The sequence below is a fragment of the Hibiscus syriacus genome, unplaced genomic scaffold (genome assembly GCF_006381635.1).
Source record: "Hibiscus syriacus cultivar Baekdansim isolate YM2019G1 unplaced genomic scaffold, ASM638163v2 tig00112925_pilon, whole genome shotgun sequence".
Classification (NCBI taxonomy): domain Eukaryota; kingdom Viridiplantae; phylum Streptophyta; class Magnoliopsida; order Malvales; family Malvaceae; genus Hibiscus; species Hibiscus syriacus.
In genome coordinates, this window is record NW_024063420.1 from 1060899 (window position 1) to 1080343 (window position 19445).

General features: G+C 31.1%; 2 protein-coding genes across 3 annotated transcripts; both read left to right on the top strand.

The window, feature by feature from the left end:
* Positions 1-3692: 3692 nt before the first annotated feature.
* LOC120184607 lies at positions 3693-5739 on the top strand. The gene is made up of 3 exons (XM_039189025.1): positions 3693-3829; positions 4663-4899; positions 5421-5739. Exons 1-3 carry the CDS (start codon positions 3812-3814, stop codon positions 5466-5468), a joined length of 303 nt encoding a protein of 100 aa, XP_039044956.1. The 5' UTR covers positions 3693-3811; the 3' UTR covers positions 5469-5739.
* Positions 5740-16798: 11059 nt separating this feature from the next.
* Positions 16799-17897, top strand: LOC120184628. 2 transcript variants are annotated; one of them, XM_039189042.1, is made up of 3 exons: positions 16799-17055; positions 17088-17215; positions 17303-17897. In XM_039189042.1, coding segments are annotated over exons 1-3 (366 nt in total). In that variant the 5' UTR covers positions 16799-17054; the 3' UTR covers positions 17540-17897. The 2 variants fall into 2 exon arrangements, with proteins under 2 accessions (XP_039044973.1, XP_039044972.1); XM_039189041.1 differs by lacking the exon at positions 16799-17055 and having other exon boundaries at positions 17063-17215.
* The last annotated feature ends 1548 nt before the right edge of the window (positions 17898-19445 follow it).

A 19445-nucleotide genomic window follows, 5' to 3' on the forward strand; every position in this document is an offset into this window, starting at 1 on the left:
ACTACAACACTAGCTGCGACTAGTTTACAAACACAACCTCAATATTCTAAGCTTTGATAAGCTTCACCCTCTCTCTAATAGCTTTGTTAAGCTATTATTCATTATGGCTTTTCTAAGCCTTCATTTTTCTCACTTGTGTTCATTTATATTAATGCTAAAGACATATATTTATAAGGGTAATTAACATCCTTAATGAAAGATCTAGACATTTCCAAATTCTTCTTGTATTGCCACATGGAGTTCCTTGTCTTAATGAAATTCCCTTCCATCATCAATTGTCACATGTTTATTTTTCATGCTTAGTTCTTAAGTAATTCAAGATCATGCTTCATTAATGAAGAATCTTCTAGCTTTTGCCACCTTTGCCAAGTGTATTGCCAACTTTGACAATTTCAAACTTCATGCAACTATATCATCTTGTTGCTTCTTTAATTTCTTTTCTTTTGCCAATATTGATTTCCATAATATTCAAGAATTATCCATGCCTTGCCAGCATAAGTAGTAAAATTAGATTTGAATTCTAACACTCCCCCTCAAATCTGATTTTTCATTCCGAGCTTTTCTTTGAGTCGATTGAATATATATGCTCTCAATGGCTTTGTGAAAATGTCTGCTAGTTGATCTTCAGTTCTGCAGTAAATTAGCTCCACAATTTTATTCTTCACCTGTTCTCGTATAAAGTGATACTTTATATCAATATGCTTGCTTCGGCTATGAGAGACTGGATTCTTGGCAAGTGCACGCTGCTGTGGCTATGTATTATTCTTTGCTTTTTCGGCACCTTGTAGGGATTTTTGCAAACTCTTCCACGCTTATTTTGTAGTCTTCGCATCATAAATTTTTTCAAAGGTAGATTCGTCTACTCCTTGAAAAATAAAGAACAATGCTCTTTTATCTTTTCTCCAGGATTCCTTCAATATCTTATTTTCTTCATTTGTCAGGGTTGCTTATGCTGTTGCATTTTCAGGCTCGGTGTAACCATCCTCGACGATATCCCAACAATCTTGGGAGCCTAGTAACGCATTCATTTGAATGCTCCAACTGCCGTAATTCATCTTTGTCAATATCAGGATTTGTGGTTGAATCATGTTGGTCATCTTCTCCACCACGTTAAACTCGAACCAGGATCTGATACCACTTGTTGGAAGCGTAGGTGGGCTCTTGAGTAATTTATAAAACTCGCACTATTATTAATACGAGGCAAAATACGTTACAACGACATTATCCCAATATGACAACACTACAACACTAGCTGCGGCTAGTTTACAAACACAACCTCAATATTTTAAACTTTGTTAAGCTTCACCCTCTCTCTAATAGCTTTGCTAAGCTATTATTCATTCTGGCTTTTCTAAGCCTTTATTTTTCTCACTTGTGTTCATTTATATTAATTCTAAAGACATATATTTATAAGGGTAATTAACCTCCTTAATGAAAGATCTAGACATTTCCAAATTCTTCTTGTATTGCCACATGGAGTTCATTGTCTTAATAAAATTCCATTCCATCATCAATTGTCACATGTTTATTTTCCATGCTTAGTTCTTAAGTAATTCAAGATCATGCTTCATTAATGAAGAATATTCTAGCTTTTTCCACCTTTTGTCAAGTGTGTTGCCAACTTTGACAATTTCAAACTTCATGCAACTATATTATCTTGTTGCTTCTTTAATTTCTTTTCTTTTGTCAACATTGATTTCCATAATGTTCAAGAATTATCCATGTCTTGTCAGCATAAGTAGTAAAATTAGATTTGAATTCTAACACTTCTCTATGTATTTAGTAAAAATGGCAACTCGTGTCTTTATTCTTCTTCTTCTTAATTCGTCTCAAGTTATCGACAGTAATTCTTCATGCTCACGGTGGTAATTCTTCACTCAGTGATGAACTTTAGTAAGTAGAAAAATCTCCAAGTATTTTCATGATGTCCAAGTCACCTTTGTTGATCTCATATAATTAACCCCTCCAAATCTCAACAAACAATGACGATTCATAAGAGCATGAAATGAAATAAAAAGAACCAACAAACCCATTTAAAACCCCAGAAAACCGTGTTGCGTATAAAAGATGGACGCTGAGACAGCTAGCATACCAACCTATGGAAAAGCAAAAACACTGAGTGCAAAAAGCTAAAAGACCACGTAGGTGAAGCGTGTGGTTTTCCATGTAATTTCAGCATTCATCACTCGAGTATTGGGTACCAAATTTTAAAAGTTTTCAATTTAATCACTTAAGTTTTGAATTACTCCTATTTTAATCTCTCTCACTTATTTTTATTAACTTTTTCTTATGATTTGACATATCATATTAATATTTTTCCACATAATATTATAATAAAATAATAAAACTAAAAACTCTATATCATCCCTTATACCCAAAATCAAACCCTAAAAACAACATATCATTCGATCCTGCAACAATATTGCATAAACTGTGTAAGGGCATCAAGTATGAGATGAAAGAAAGGGCAAAAAGGGCATTGTGGAAATAGAACTGATTGAAATTAACCCAAACCTTAATTAGATGCTTGGGGAACTTTGGGGGCATTGCGAGCAGTATGATATCCACGGCAACTCGAGCGCTGGTGCAGACTTTGCCTTTGACCGCATCATTCTACACCATTAATAAGGTTAATTGATTGTTACTTAGAATCATCTTATACATTCTCATAAGAATTCATCAAATGATCTCATGTCCACTTGGTATCGAAGGATGCCTCAAATACCCAAAAATCCACGACAAAACTGAGACCCCTCATGTAATTTGTTGATGATTCGGTGTAATACATGGGAGGTGTGACAAGGAGGTGTTGACTGGATGAGGGTGTGGTGGGGTTAGGGGTGTAAATGAATAAAGCGTTTGTTGAATTGTTCGTAAACCGTTTGTATAACATTCATTTATGTTCGTTTATTAAGTTAAATAAACGAGAATTAACAAAAAATTCATGCTCATTTAATAAACAAACGAACATGAATCGAGGTGTGTTCAATTCATTTATGTTCATGAACAAGCTCATTTACCCAGTTCTCCTTCTCATTTTTTTTACATTTTAAATATTGATAAAGGTAGGGACTAAATTGAACATATGGTAATAGTGAAATTCAAACTGTGAATTTTAAGGAGTTTAAGTACTAATAGTATAATTTTATCATATTTCTTTAGATTGTAAATAAAAGGGTAAAACTAAAAATTGACGAATGATAAACAAACACTAAATGAACACGTTCATGAATATATAAATGAACACGTTCGTGAACATTAAACGAACATGTTCGTGAATAATAAATAAACGAATATAAACACCTTAAAAAATAAACGAACAATAACTCAATATTAGAAATTTAAATAAACACAAATTGAACATGGACACCTTAAAAATAAACAAACCCAAGCTAAGTGATTAATTTGAAAATTCTTAAACTTTAGTGTCCAATAAAGGATGAGAAAATAGTTTATTGATGAATGGTCTAATTTACCATATATATATATATATATACACACACACATACGGTTTTAGGTAAACAAATATACATTCTTTTAAAATAGGGTAAGGCAGGTGACTGATTAATTTGATTACGCGCTTATTAGTGTTACAATCAAAGACCCCAAAATCGTTTCTGTCATTCTGCTGTAATTATATTTGAAAGAGCTCTATCAATCCCCATACATTCTCTCTCTCTCTCTCTCTCTCTCTCTCTAATAAACCCCCCTTTTCCCTTCTCTTTCATTTTAGCAGTTGACCTTTACATTAATATAATTGCTCTTTACAACTTTGAGAAGATCGCGCATTTTTGTTCTGTTGATATCAAGAATGGAAGATCGCAAGGAGGTGAGTTCTTTGTTTTTCGGTTGGACTTTTAACTTTCTTGATTATGTAGCTGCTCTTGTAGAAAGTTCAGTGGTTATAAACTTGTAGTAATCGTTTGAAGTTTATTTGCAGCCAAACCAATTTTTCATCTTTTTGCGGTGTTCAATACTTACAAGTCCATTGATTGATGAAAAGTACTTTGATTTTACAATTTCAAAGTGTATGAAGTAGTAAATTTACTTTTTTAAATATAGGTTTGCTGTTTTGTATTTGGAGGCTTCATTTCCTTTTTACTGAAGAAACATCGATAATCTTGAAAGGGTTGGAAAAGAACAAGGAAAACTTGTCTCTGGTCTTTTTTTAAATCGTGTACTATGTATTTTATCTGTGTTGGAATATGCATAGAACAAAGTAAGATAGGTGTTACTGTTCAGAATATGTTCAGTACTATAAAATAAAAAAAAATGTAGCAGTTGGTTATGAATTTGGAATTTCATCTATTGAATTGAACCAACAATGGTGTTTTATTATTAATTTTTGGGTTTAGTGAGTTGGCATCAAATTTGAGGCCAAAATTTATGATTGATTGCAGTTTGTCAGCTCACAAAGCCATGGACTTTGTGAAATAAAAACTCAAATGGCATCTTTATATTCCTGTCTTAAAAAATTCAGAAACAAAGAATTTCATATTCAAGAAATATTCCCTTTGAGCATTGTTCCAGTCGAATTCAAGAGGGAACAACTCGTTCTATTCTATTCTCGAATGGATTGTAGTTAATGAGACTGTTGGCTTACTCTGTTTCATTGAAAACAAGCATTGATATAGCTTTGTTTGGGTGTTAAAATTGATGTAGAAAAATGCTCCATGGCTGTCAGTACCACAATTTGGGGACTGGGACCAAAAGGGACAGCTGCCAGATTACTCTCTTGACTTCTCAAAAATCAGGGAAATGAGGAAGCAAAACAAGAGGGATGTTTCAAGAGCCAGTCTTGGAAATGAAGAAGACTTCATTAACCCAACCGCCAGCACTGTTAGCACTGCTCCTAGTGATGATCACCACAATTACCCGCAAAACCATCACTCTCCATCTGTAAGATTCCCCCTTCCGCTCTATTTTTCGAATTATTATATCAGATGATGTACTCTAAATATAGATTATTTAGTTTTGGTTGGTAGCTTTAAATAGCAGAGTATAAAGATATAAACTTTGGTGGCATGCATGTGCAAGGCTGGTGGGGAAGTTGCTTAGTTGGATCAGTTAATCTTTTCTTCGGTAAACCCCATATAGTTGTAGGAGTTATTTTCCAATTCTTCCATCTTTTTGGTCAATGAATTAAAGATAAGAGCGTTGAAGATTGTATATTTGATAATATTGTTTATTTGGTGTTGATTTCTGATGGTATACTTTTCTCACTTTGACAAATTCTGTGATGAGCCTATGGTTCTTGTTTCTCTTGTTAAAGGAATTATACGTTGTCTAGAAAAAATGTGTGAATGTTTTAATGGGTTTATATCTATGACTGCATGATAAAGATGTGTGAATAGATCGTAGAAATGTGCTTACTGTCTGGATAACTAATATATGGAAATATGTTTCGATTTTCTTGACAGACAAGGAGGAGAATCCTCAACTACTTCAGCTGTTGCGTCAAGGCCTAAGGTTTATGGTTTAAGGGTGGCTTGAAGATGATTTTAAAGCTAGAGTCCGAGCTATGTCAAAGTATTTAGAAAGCACCCTCGCTCTTAACCTTGTGTTTTTGTTTTCTCATCTGTCATCTCCATTATATTCTTCTGCTTCATCACCACGTGGGTTTTAAGATTAGAGAAGATAATTTATGCTTATCAAACCTGGTGATGGTTTCATGTATCTGAGCTTCCACTTTTCTTGAATTCTATGATGTATAATTTGAATGAATGTTTTTTTTTCCAAGTAAAATCTATCGATAGATTCATAAGCCGAGGAGATACATAAGCAAGAATCAGGTTGGTGCTTTTCAAATTATGAAAATGGAGTTATACGAGCAACAGGCATTCGTTGTAGGCTAGGCACATTCGGGTATCAATCCATTGAACCTATGATGTTTGCAGATACGTTGGCACCGTGGATGTCAGACATCTCAATTCTCAAGGGCAATGATTCCCATACATTTGTCTAGATGAAGATCTTGTTTGGAAATCTAATATCAGGACTCTAACTATGGTAAAATACTCAAAAAGAGAGTAGTTTCTAAAGTAGAAAACCTGCAGATAATCTAGCTCTTGCTGCATCTTTCACTTGTCAAGAAACCATTTGCAATTTGCGTAGGACAGTTTGCCTTCCTACAATATACTAATTCCAACACATCTTTGAAAAATAATAAGTTATGCTCCTATAAATATACTATTAGGTACAAATCTGCATTTTCTTTACTCTTTTTTTTTTTCATTTAAGGACTTAACTTTTAAACTAAGAACTAGCCCTTCAAAAATTATTTGAAGATGTTGGTTTTTACCTAAAATGCCAACTTTAATTTTTCTTCCCTACATGGTTCAATCAACCAAATCCAAAAACCAATCTTTTTGCAACAGAAAACCCAATTATAAATGTCTGCTTCTGGTACGGAAAATAGAAAGAAATAATTCACATTAGCTTGCCCACCAACCACCACTTCAAAATGTTGATTAATTACATTTAATGCTATAAATAAACAAAAATTCAAAAATTAATGATGATAAATACATTGTTATGGTTAAAAAAGGGGTTTTAAAGAAGGATCCAAGGTCCATAATATTCTTCTGATGGGGGTTGGGCAGCTCCCTTAGCCACCCAGCAAACCGTGTGGGCCAAAATCACACTAGTCACTCAACTACTTCTTTCCATATTACAAGAGTTCTCGCAGATGCAATACTATGAACAATTTTAAACAATTTTTTGGTCAACAATTTCAAGATTAAACTGTCTATTTGATTATCTACTCAAACTCCACACAATAGAAAGCCCTTAAAAAATCTCCCATAACTCCGCATCCAACTCCGAACAAGCATCAATGGCCTTAACAAAATCTTTAATCCAGCCACCCTTATGATCTCGCAGTCGTAGGACACCGTCGCAAGTAGCTGACCCTGTATGCACCCGACGACACTGTCCGCGTTTTAATATTTTAGACCTTTCAACAAAGCTCTCTTAGACCTGGCCTCAATGTCTTTATTACACTTTTTTAGGCTAAATATGTATATCGGTATCTAAGGTTTTTTTTAATCCAATTAGGTATTTGGATTTGGTCTTAATATTTAATTTGACACCTTAACTTTTTATTGATCTAATTAGGCATTTAAACTTGATTTTTATTCAAATTACTACTTGAACTTAGTTTTATGGTTCAAAAATAAATCATTTACTGTTAGTATCAATTTCGACAAAATAAATCAACTTCGAATACCTACTTAAAACAAAATAACTTAATATGCTAAATTGAAATTTAAACTCAAATTCTAATATTTAACAGGAAAAAGGAAAAATTAAATATCAAATTAAACGTTAAAGATAAATTTAAGTACCAAAATGTATATTTTCCCTTTGGTTACAACAATTTCAAATTGTTTAAAAGACATATGTAAATACTAATTTTTTCATTTCATTTTATTATAATTATTATTATTAAAATTATTATTATTATATATTATATTTTTTTATTAATAAATTTTTTTACATGATCAACCCAACTCAGAAGGCCCAACAGATCCAAAACCCAATTAGGGTTTACACGTTTCAATTAGGATTTTCTAACCCTAGCCCCAACCGCCTTTAATGCTTCCAGAAGGCCAGCCGCCGCCTCTGCCAGCTGCCTCCTCCAGCTACTGTCGACACTCCTCTAGCTGCTGCCGCCGTAGATTCCAGAAAACCAAAAAGTAGCCCCACGTCGAAGCCCTATGGTAAGTCACCACTATAGCTTGGTGACTCACCGAAGGACATTGTTTTTAACCAGACCGAAGGGAGCTCCGTCGAGCCTATAAAAGGCTATTCCTTGCAAAATAAAGAGGACATGGACATCAAGGAAGAAATACGAACAACGATAGAGGGGAAGACAACAAAAAAAAACTAACATGAAACGGAGCAAGAACTACAACCACCGAGAGTATATCAACACCAACACAGCAACATTCGACAACCATCAACCAACCGGAAAACAAAAACGAAGAAGATAAGAACTTACCAGAGCCCAAAAGTCGTATGAAATCACCGAATTTCAAAGGTAAAATTTTAGATCTACGAGGTTCAGGAAAATTTTAGAAAAATGGGAGGTCAGATTCGGGTTTAGGTTGGTGAGATATACAAATCAGGGTATTTTTGTAATTTTTGACCACCGTGGGTGGTGGTCGACGCTGGTGGTCTGCGGCAGAATAAGGCGGCCGGCCGGTGACTAAAATCATACCCGCAATACTCCAGGTTTTATAAAGTTCTATTTTAGTCAATGGAATTGAATTTTTTATGCATTTTGATTTCGTTTTCGAATTTTATTTACTTATAATTTAGTCATTATCAGTGTTTATATATCTTTAGGGTAAATACTTATTTTAGTCCCCTATAATTTTATTATTTATTATTTTAATCCCGTATTATTATTATGGTTAAATTACATTGTTAATTATTATATTACATAACATTTAGAATTAGGGCCTTTAACTTAGATATTTTATATTTTAATCACTAATATTCTAATTACTTTCATTTTGTCCATTCATTTTATATATTTTACTATTTAATTACACAGTTTTAGATTATTTCATTTTAGTCATTATTTAATACAATTTTATTCTATATTGTCATTTATTTTTCAATATGTTTAAATTAGTACTTTATTTATTTATTTGTTATTATTTATATTTTATTCACTAATATTTATATGAAATACCATATAATAATTTCATAATATTTATTTATTTTTAATATTAAGAAAGGACGGTCTTAAAGCAACTGGATGTCCATTTTCTAATATTTTTAAATGAATAAATATTTTACTTTTATAAATTATATATATATTATTTTTAAATAAATATTTTACTTTTATAAATTATATATATTATTTTTTAAATGTTATATTAATATTTTTTTTACTTTTTAATATTAAGAAATGAGATGTCTTAAAGCACCTAGAAGTCTTTTTCTGATATTTCTAAGTAAATAAATATCTTATTTATAAATATATATATATATATATATATATATTAATATATTTTTCTTAAAATTATATTAATAAAATTGAAATAACATGATTATGAATTAAATATATTTTTGAATTTTTAGAATTTCCAATAATAGAGAATTTATAATTAATGAGTACCAATTTTGGGCATTGTGGGGTGCTAATCATTCCTCAAACGTAATCGACCACGAATCCCTTTTTTATTATTAAAAAGAACGAATTTTTTGGTTAAAACGTAGACCAGTTTATCTTTTAACTGATGTTTTCTTAAAAACTCTTTTAAATGATAATTTTTAGGTATTCGACCTACCTGACCCAAAAGGTCGATGATGACTCCTTAAACATTTTAAAAACCATTTATTCACATCACTTTTCCCACCAAATAAAAAATTCATACCCGGGCAAAAACCGGTTACGACAGCTTCGCGACTCCGCTGGGGACTGGTCAAGCTTTGAAATTAATTATAAATTGTCTCTATCAGTTAGAAATTAAATATTCATATTTATTTAATTTTTAATTATTTTCTTTCAAAATTTTTATTACTTATGATTTTCATAATATTTATTATATTTTATTTTATTTTTTATTAATGTTTTATTTTCAGGTATTAAATTTTATTCTTTATTTGTTTATCAGAGGTTTGAATATTTCTTCTCACACACAACACTTGCATTGCATAACATAAGTTTTATAATCAAGCTTGTCCCTTTTAAGTGAGAGTGAAAGCGACGTCTTCGTGAGAATTTATTCTCCGTGTCAGACCTAGCAAGTAACTTCCGATTCACGTCGGGTTCACCAGCTATTCCCTGCAAAATAAAGAGGACATGGACAACAAGGAAGAAATACGAACAACTACAGAGGGGAAGACAACAAAAATAAAAACTAACATGAAACGGAGCAAGAACTACAACCATCGAGAGCAAATCAACACCAGCACAATAACATTCAACAACCATCAACCAACTGGAAAACAAAAACGAAGAAGATAAGAACTTACCAGAGCCCAAAAGTCGTCTGAAATCACCGAATTTCAAAGGTAAAATTTTAGATCTACGAGGTTCAGGAAAATTTTAGAAAAAGGGGAGGTCGGATTCGCGTTTAGGTTGGTGAGATCTACAAATCGGGGTATTTTTGTAATTTCTGACCATCGTGGGTGGTGGTCGGCGGTGGTGGTCTGCAGCGGAATAAGGCGGGCGGCCGGTGACTAGTCTCCCTCCGGCCGGAGACTTTTAGAGAGAGGGCAGAGCATTTGTTTATTCTCTCTCAGTTAGAGAGAGAATAAGAAGAGAGGAAATGAAGAGAATGGCCTGAAGGACCGGCCATTCAAGGTTTATATACCCCTCCTAAATAGTGTCGTTTTGGGTAGGGGTATATACGTAATTTTCCTATGGAAAAATCATACCCGCAATACTCCAGGTTTTATAAAGTTCTATTTTAGTCATTGGAATTGAATTTTTTATGCATTTTGATTTCGTTTCCGAATTTTATTTACTTATAATTTAGTCATTATCAATGTTTATATATCTTTAGGGTAAATACTTATTTTAGTCCCCTATAATTTTATTATTTATTATTTTAATCCCGTATTATTATTATGGTTAAATTACATTGTTAATTATTATATTACATAACATTTAGAATTACGGCCTTTAACTTAGATATTTTATATTTTAATCACTGATATTCTAATTACTTTCATTTTTGACCATTCATTTTATATATTTTACAATTTAATTCCACAGTTTTAAATTATTTCATTTTAGTCATTATTTAATACAATTTTATTCTATATTGTCATTTATTTTCAATATGTTTAAATTAGTACTTTATTTATTTATTTTTTATTATTTATATTTTATTCACTAATATTTATATGAAATACCATATAATAATTTCATAATATTTATTTATTTTTAATATTAAGAAAGGATGGTCTTAAAGCAACTGGATGTTCATTTTCTAATATTTTTAAATGAATAAATATTTTACTTTTATAAATTATATATATTATTTTTAAATAAATATTTTACTTTTATAAATTATATATATTATTTTTTAAATGTTATATTAATATTAAGAAATGAGCTGTCTTAAAGCACCTAGAAGTCATTTTCTGATATTTTTAAGTAAATAAATATCTTATTTATAATATATATATATATATTAATATATTTTTCTTAAAATTATATTAATAAAATTGAAATAACATGATTATGAATTAAATATATTTTTGAATTTTTAGAATTTCCAATAATAGAGACAATTTATAATTAATGAGTACCAATTTTGGGCGTTGTGGGGGTGCTAATCATTCCTCAAACGTAATCGACCACGAATCCCTTTTTTATTATTAAAAAGAACGAATTTTTGGTTAAAACGTAGACCAATTTATCTTTTAACTGATGTTTTCCTAAAAACTCTTTTAAAAGATAATTTTTAGGTATTCGACCTACCTGACCCAAAAAGTCGATGGTGACTCCTTAAACATTTTAAAAACCATTTATTCACATCACTTTTCCCACCAAATAAAAAATTCGTACCCGGGCAAAAACCGGTTACGACAGCTTCGCGACTCCGCTGGGGACTGGTCAAGCTTTGAAATTAATTATAAATTATCTCTATCAGTTAGAAATTAAAGATTCATATTTATTTAATTTTTAATTATTTTCTTTCAAAATTTTTATTACTTATGATTTTCATAATATTTATTATATTTTATTTTATTTTTTATTAATGTTTTATTTTCAGGTATTAAATTGTATTCTTTATTTGTTTATCAGAGGTTTGAATATTTCTTCTCACACACAACACTTACATTGCATAACATAAGTTTTATAATCAAGCTTGTCACTTTTAAGTGAGAGTGAAAGCGACGTTTTCGTGAGAATTTATTCTTCGTGTCAGACCTAGCAAGTAACTTCCGATTCACGTCGGGTTCACCAGCTATTCCCTGCAAAATAAAGAGGACATGGACAACAAGGAAGAAATACGAACAACTACAGAGGGGAAGACAACAAAAATAAAAACTAACATGAAACGGAGCAAGAACTACAACCATCGAGAGCAAATCAACACCAGCACAACAACATTCAACAACCATCAACCAGCTGAAAAACAAAAACGAAGAAGATAAGAACTTACCAGAGCCCAAAAGTCGTCTGAAATCACTGAATTTCAAAGGTAAAATTTTAGATCTACGAGGTTCAGGAAAATTTTAGAAAAAGGGGAGGTCGAATTCGCTTTTAGGTTGGTGAGATCTACAAATCGGGGTATTTTTGTAATTTTCGACCATCGTGGGTGGTGGTCGGCGGTGGTGGTCTGTAGCGGAATAAGACGGGCGGCCGGTGACTAGTCTCCCTCCGGCCGGAGACTTTTAGTGAGAGGGTAGAGCATTTGTTTATTCTCTCTCAGTTAGAGAGAGAATAAGAATAGAGGAAATGAGGAGAATGGCCTGAAGGATCGACCATTCATGGTTTATATACCCCTCCTAAATAGTGTCGTTTTGGGTAGGGGTATATACGTAATTTTCCTATGGAAAAATCATACCCGCAATACTCCAGGTTTTATAAAGTTCTATTTTAGTCATTGGAATTGAATTTTTTATGCATTTTGATTTCGTTTCCGAATTTTATTTACTTATAATTTAGTCATTATCAGTGTTTATATATCTTTAGGGTAAATACTTATTTTATCCCCTATAATTTTATTATTTATTATTTTAATCACGTATTATTATTATGGTTAAATTACATTGTTAATTATTATATTACATAACATTTAGAATTAGGGCCTTTAACTTAGATATTTTATATTTTAATCACTGATATTATAATTACTTTCATTTTTGACCATTCATTTTATATATTTTACAATTTAATTCCACAATTTTAAATTATTTCATTTTAGTCATTATTTAATACAATTTTATTCTATATTGTCATTTATTTTTCAATAAGTTTAAATTAGTACTTTATTTATTTATTTGTTATTATTTATATTTTATTCACTAATATTTATATGAAATACCATATAATAATTTCATAATATTTATTTATTTTTAATACTAAGAAATGACAGTCTTAAAGCAACTGGATGTCTATTTTCTAATATTTTTAAATAAATAAATAAATATTTTACTTTTATAAATTATATATATTATTTTTAAATAAATATTTTACTTTTATAAATTATATATATTATTTTTTAAATGTTTTATTAATATTTCTTTATTTTTTAATATTAAGAAATGAGCTATCTTAAAGCACCTAGAAGTTCTTTTCTGATATTTCTAAGTAAATAAATATCTTATTTATAAAAATAAAAATATATATTAATATATTTTCTTAAAATTATATTAATAAAATTGAAATAACATGATTATGAATTAAATATATTTTTGAATTTTTAGAATTTCCAATAATAGAGACAATTTATAATTAATGAGTACCAATATTGGGCTTTGTAGGGGTGCTAATCCTTCCTCAAACGTAATCGACCATGAATCTCTTTATTATTATTAAAAAGAACGAATTTTTGGTTAAAACGTAGACCAGTTTATCTTTTAACTGATGTTTTCTTAAAAACTCTTTTAAAAGATATTTTTTAGGTATTCGACATACCTGACCCAAAAGGCCGATGGTGACTCATTAAACATTTTAAAAACCATTTATTCACATCACTTTTCCCACCAAATAAAAAATTCGTACCCGGGCAAAAACCGGTTACGACAGCTTCGCGACTCCACTGGGATTGGTCAAGCTTTGAAATTAATTATAAATTGTCTCTATCAGTTAGAAATTAAAGATTCATATTTATTTAATTTTTAATTATTTTCTTTCAAAATTTTTATTACTTATGATTTTCATAATATTTATTTTATTTTATTTTATTTTTTATTAATGTTTTATTTTCAGGTATTAAATTTTATTATTTATTTGTTTATCAAAGGTTTGAATATTTTTCCTCACACACAACACTGACATTGCATAACATAAGTTTTATAATCAAGCTTGTCCCTTTTAAGTGGGAGTGAAAGCAACGTCTTCGTGAGAATTTATTCTCCGTATCAGACCTAGCAAGTAACTTCCGATTCACGTCGGGTTCACCAGCTATTCCCTGCAAAATAAAGAGGACATGGACAGCAAGGAAGAAATACGAACAACTACAGAGGGGAAGACAACAAAAATAAAAACTAACATGAAACGGAGCAAAAACTACAACCACCGAGAGCAAATCAACACCAACACAGCAACATTCGACAACCATTAACCAATTGGAAAACAAAAACGAAGAAGATAAGAACTTACCAGAGCCCAAAAGTCGTCTGAAATCACCGAATTTCAAAGGTAAAATTTTAGATCTACGAGGTTCAGGAAAATTTTAGAAAAAGGGGAGGTCGGATTCCCGTTTATGTTGGTGAGATATACAAATCGGGGTATTTTTGTAATTTTTGACCATCGTGGGTGGTGGTCAGCGGTGGTGGTCTGCAGTGGAATAAGGCGGGCGGCCGGTGACTAGTCTCCCTCCGGCCGGAGACTTTTAGAGAGAGGGCAGATCATTTGTTTATTCTCTCTCAGTTAGAGAGAGAATAAGAAGAGAGGAAATGAGGAGAATGGCTTGAAGGGCCGGCCATTCGAGGTTTATATACCCCTCCCAAACGGTGTCATTTTGGGTAGGGGGTATATACATAATTTTCCTATGGAAAAATCATACCCGCAATACTCCAGGTTTTATAAAGTTCTATTTTAGTCACTGGAATTGAATTTTTTATGCATTTTGATTTTGTTTCCGAATTTTATTTACTTATAATTTATTCATTATCAGTGTTTATATATCTTTAGGGTAAATACTTATTTTAGTCCCCTATAATTTTATTATTTATTATTTTAATCCTATATTATTATTATGGTTAAATTACATTGTTAATTATTATATTACATAACATTTAGAATTAGGGCCTTTAACTTAGATATTTTATATTTTAATCACTGATATTCTAATTACTTTCATTTTTGATCATTCATTTTATATATTTTACAATTTAATTCCACAGTTTTAAATTATTTCATTTTAGTCATTATTTAATACAATTTTATTCTATATTGTCATTCATTTTTCAATATGTTTAAATTAGTACTTTATTTTTTTATTATTTATATTTTATTCACTAATATTTATATGAAATACCATATAATAATTTCATAATATTTATTTATTTTTAATATTAAGAAAGGACAGTCTTAAAGCAACTGGATGTCCATTTTCTAATATTTTTAAATAAATAAATATTTTACTTTTATAAATTATATATATTATATTTTAAATGTTATATTAATATTATTTATTTTTTAATATTAAGAAATGAGTTGTCTTAAAGCACCTAGAAGTCCTTTTTTTGATATTTCTAAGTAAATAAATATCTTATTTATAAAAATAAAAATATATATTAATATATTTTCTTAAAATTATATTAATAAAATTGAAATAACATGATTATGAATTAAATATATTTTTGAATTTTTAGAATTTTCAATAATAGAGACAATTTATAATTAATGAGTACCAATTTTGGGCGTTGTGGGGGTGCTAATCCTTCCTCAAACGTAATCGACCACAAATCCCTTTTTTATTATTAAAAAGAACGAATTTTTGGTTAAAACGTAGACCATTTTATCTTTTAACTAATGTTTTCTTAAAAATTCTTTTAAAAGATAATTTTTAGGTATTCGACCTACCTGACCCAAAAGGCCGATGGTGACTCCTTAAACATTTTAAAAACTATTTATTCACATCACTTTTCCCACCAAATAAAAAATTCGCACCCGAACAAAAATCGATTACGACAACCTCGAACTATATTTTCTCACTACAACCGTTGAAGTTATGACCTAATTTCTTTTTAGATCAGCCTATGAAGTTACAATCAAATCAGTGGTAAGGGTGTAATCCCTATAAATAGAAAGTATGGATTAGAGTTTTAAGATTTAACATATGAATCAAATCTTTTATTTCTCAACATGGTGAAATTTTCTTCTCCTCTGTTTGTGGGTTTTTTCCTTTTGAATTTTCCACGTAAATTTTAGTATCTTTTATTATTTTTATTCCACCATATTCATTTTCCGTTAATCGTTTTGATAATTATAATAACAACAATGTCAGATTGTTTAAAAGTTAACCCATCATCTTCTTTTCAAATGATTCTATAATCGATTGACAAAAAAAATTCTGACGTTGGGATATGATTAATAGAGCTAATACATTCTGATAGAATGGGAATGCATGATTTGCAATTTTACAAATTATGTAAGTAAAGAAAACGAAGATGACAATGAAATGATCAATCAATGTCAAGACTATAAACACAATTTACTCGCAACTTGAATGATGAACCTATACATTACAACAAGCTAGTTGCATCGACACACGACCCTTCAAATTGTGTGGAGCTGGAAAAAACAACTCTCAACCCTCAAATTCTAAAGAAATTAAGGCTATATGCCCCACAAGAAGTTCTTAGATCCTCTGATTACCAAGTTTGACTGTCCTTTTGCTGAAGCCTGGACAAAAAGGACAGCAATATCTAGCTAGCTAGATACCAGCTGAGACCAGTTAAGTGTAAAAGGTTCATTCACTTGGGTTGCAAGTAGTGCATTTTGGGAGATTGGGGGACTATGAATCCTTATCCATACCTTTGAGATTTTAAAAAAGGATAGAGAAAGTGAGGCTGACCGTGTTACACCGAAGAATGGTCGGAGATGATTAGATATCTGGGTGTGGGATATTATCGCTTTGCTTTGCTTGCTGCTACTCCTTTATCTATTTCTTCCTACCGGATAACATCATAACATCGCTTCATGATTCTTGTGGGGACTTTAGCCAGATTGGCTAACTGCCATTTAAGACCCCATCATCCCACATGCATTTCTTCCCCTACTCAACCCCATCTCCTTTTCACTTTCTTATTTATATAACCCCTCCGTATCATGGCACGGAAGATGAGTCTCAATATTTAGAAACTAAATATTTCCTTTCTTGGAATCTTGCCTAAATAAACCTACTCCCAAAAACTACTCTTGCCCCAAGCTCGAATGGAGTTGGCTGTTGAGCTTGAAGATGATCTGTTTTTTGCAGACTTAAGCAAGCGGATCTCTCTGCTAATCATGGATGATGATGATGGTGGCGATGAAGACCCAGTTTCAAGATGTCCTTCAGTTTCTTTCCAGGTTTTTAAACCTTTCATTCACATCAAATAACATGTTATCTCCTGCAATTTCTGGTGTTTGAGTTTGTATTTGTCAAAAAAATTGCAGACATTCTCCGGAGCAAAGTATCCAGCAACACAATCTCCATATGTCTATGAGCAAATCTGCAGAAGAGAAAGCAAAGGCACTGGAGTTTTCATCCCAAAGGCATCACATCCCAGAAGGAAGAACAGGCAAGGCAAATACAGTTCATTCAGCAGAAAGTTTAGCAGGCAGCATGATGACACTACAAAAATGGCTTCTCAAGCATGTTACAATCACTCTTTTTACCCAGGAAAAGGCTAAGGATAAACATATTCATCTTCATCAAGTGTACTTAATGAAGGGAAGTCACCACTAATCCCCTTGTCAACAACTGCTTAAGTCAAGAACAGACTGGTTTAAGGATCTTAAAATTACATATACATATATAAATATATGCATATATAGATTTATCATGAATTATGTCTATGTACATTAAGAATAATTGATTCTGCTAGCTCCTAGTAAGTGAGTCTTGAAGAGGTGTCACCAAAGGGCCTGCCTCCATAAATCATGGAAATGTGTGGTGATTGTTAGGTGTGATATAGGAGTAAAATATGTGCTTGTTCACAATGTAATTGATTTTATTTATATTTATAATTGATGTTAGAGATTTTTTTTCTTCTTCTTTTCCTTTTCAATTGCCTGTTCGTTATCCATGAAACCATCCAAGCAACTAAATTAGACCATAGACTTGCAGACGGAACTTCAATAAAACGACTTCGATCAATAAAAATATGGTGTTATTCATTATGGGGCTGTTTAAAACCTTATCCCAAAGTTGTAAGATTGATTTTTTTAGTAGAATTGACATTACTGTCACACGTTAATAAAATCAAAGGGTCCCTCTTGTTAGTAGACCAAGAAAAATAAAAGATGATGAGAGAGTATTGGTCTGGTTTTTGTTTAAATTAAAAAGAGGTGATTTGTTAATGTTTTGGAATCTAGTACACACCCTTGACAACTTGTATAATATCAATCAACATATAAAAGAGCCCACACAAACATTCTAAATGAATTATTGAAGGCAAATAATGGAAGTTGAAATGTGGGTTCCCACACGTTAGTTCCCCGTATACATCTCCAACACCATAATGGCAATTATAAATGTAAAGAGCCTTTGCTTGGAAAATGAAAAGACCAGTGGGCTCAGTTTGCAAATGCTCGATAATGTACCCATCTCAACTGTCTCTAGGCTGGAACTCCAAGATTTCCATCTTTGAAAATTCTTTCAAACTAGCTAGGTGATGTTCTAATGTTATATGACTTAGACTTCATTCGAAATAGTTTAGAGGAATAGGTTAATTGGGTGTACATTCATGATGCATGTGTAATCCAAGTCTCACCTGAAGTATTTGATAATTGTGGACCAATGGATATTCGTTCTTGATACATATATGACTCAAACCTCATCCAAAGTACTAATGTTAATAGTTTAGAGGGATGTGAGTTTCCGATGCTATGTGATGATCGGACTACATCATGATGCTTGTTTGTGTGATTTGGATTGTATTGTATTGATGATATTACTTCTCTGACTATACTTGCCGACATGTTTATGTAGCATACTAAAATTATTTGGGTAAACTACACGGGAGACCACCAAACTATGGTCAAAAGTCAATGTGACCACCGAGCTATTTTTTATCTCAATCAAACCACCAAACTTTTTAATTGATTCAATAAGACCACCGCACCGTTAATTTTTAACAGATGTGGTGACGTGTCCGTTAATAATCGGTATAATTATATATTTGGTTATTAATATTTACATATTCTATCAATTTAGTCATTATTTTAATTCAATTAAATAAAAAAACTATCCAATTAGAATATGACACGTGTCAATACATGATTGGAAGATTTTATTTATGAATTTTAAATTATTTAATTAAATGATTTTTAACCAATCAGGTGGTGACACGTGTCACCACCCAATTGAAATGGAAAATAAAAATACAAAGATGCGCTTAGGGAGAATCAAACCTGTGTCTGTGGGGGGAGGATAACCAGGCACCCAAACCATTGGGCCAAAGCTCCCCAATGGTTTTAACTTACAACAATTTGTATTTGACTTGTAAAAGTTTGTTAATGATAAAAAAAATTAAACAAATTATTTGTTTAAATAAATTTCGATTCGATTAATGGTTAAAGAAAAAAAAATCGGTTA

Bases quoted from the DNA above. Each gene is read 5' to 3' on its own strand.
- LOC120184607 (XM_039189025.1), top strand. The intron at 4,900-5,420 runs GTAAGATTCCCC...TTTTCTTGACAG, and splicing joins AAAACCATCACTCTCCATCT to ACAAGGAGGAGAATCCTCAA.
- LOC120184628 (XM_039189041.1), top strand. From the start codon at position 17,081: ATGGAGTTGGCTGTTGAGCTTGAAGATGATCTGTTTTTTGCAGACTTA. The intron at 17,216-17,302 runs GTTTTTAAACCT...AAAAAATTGCAG, and splicing joins GTCCTTCAGTTTCTTTCCAG to ACATTCTCCGGAGCAAAGTA.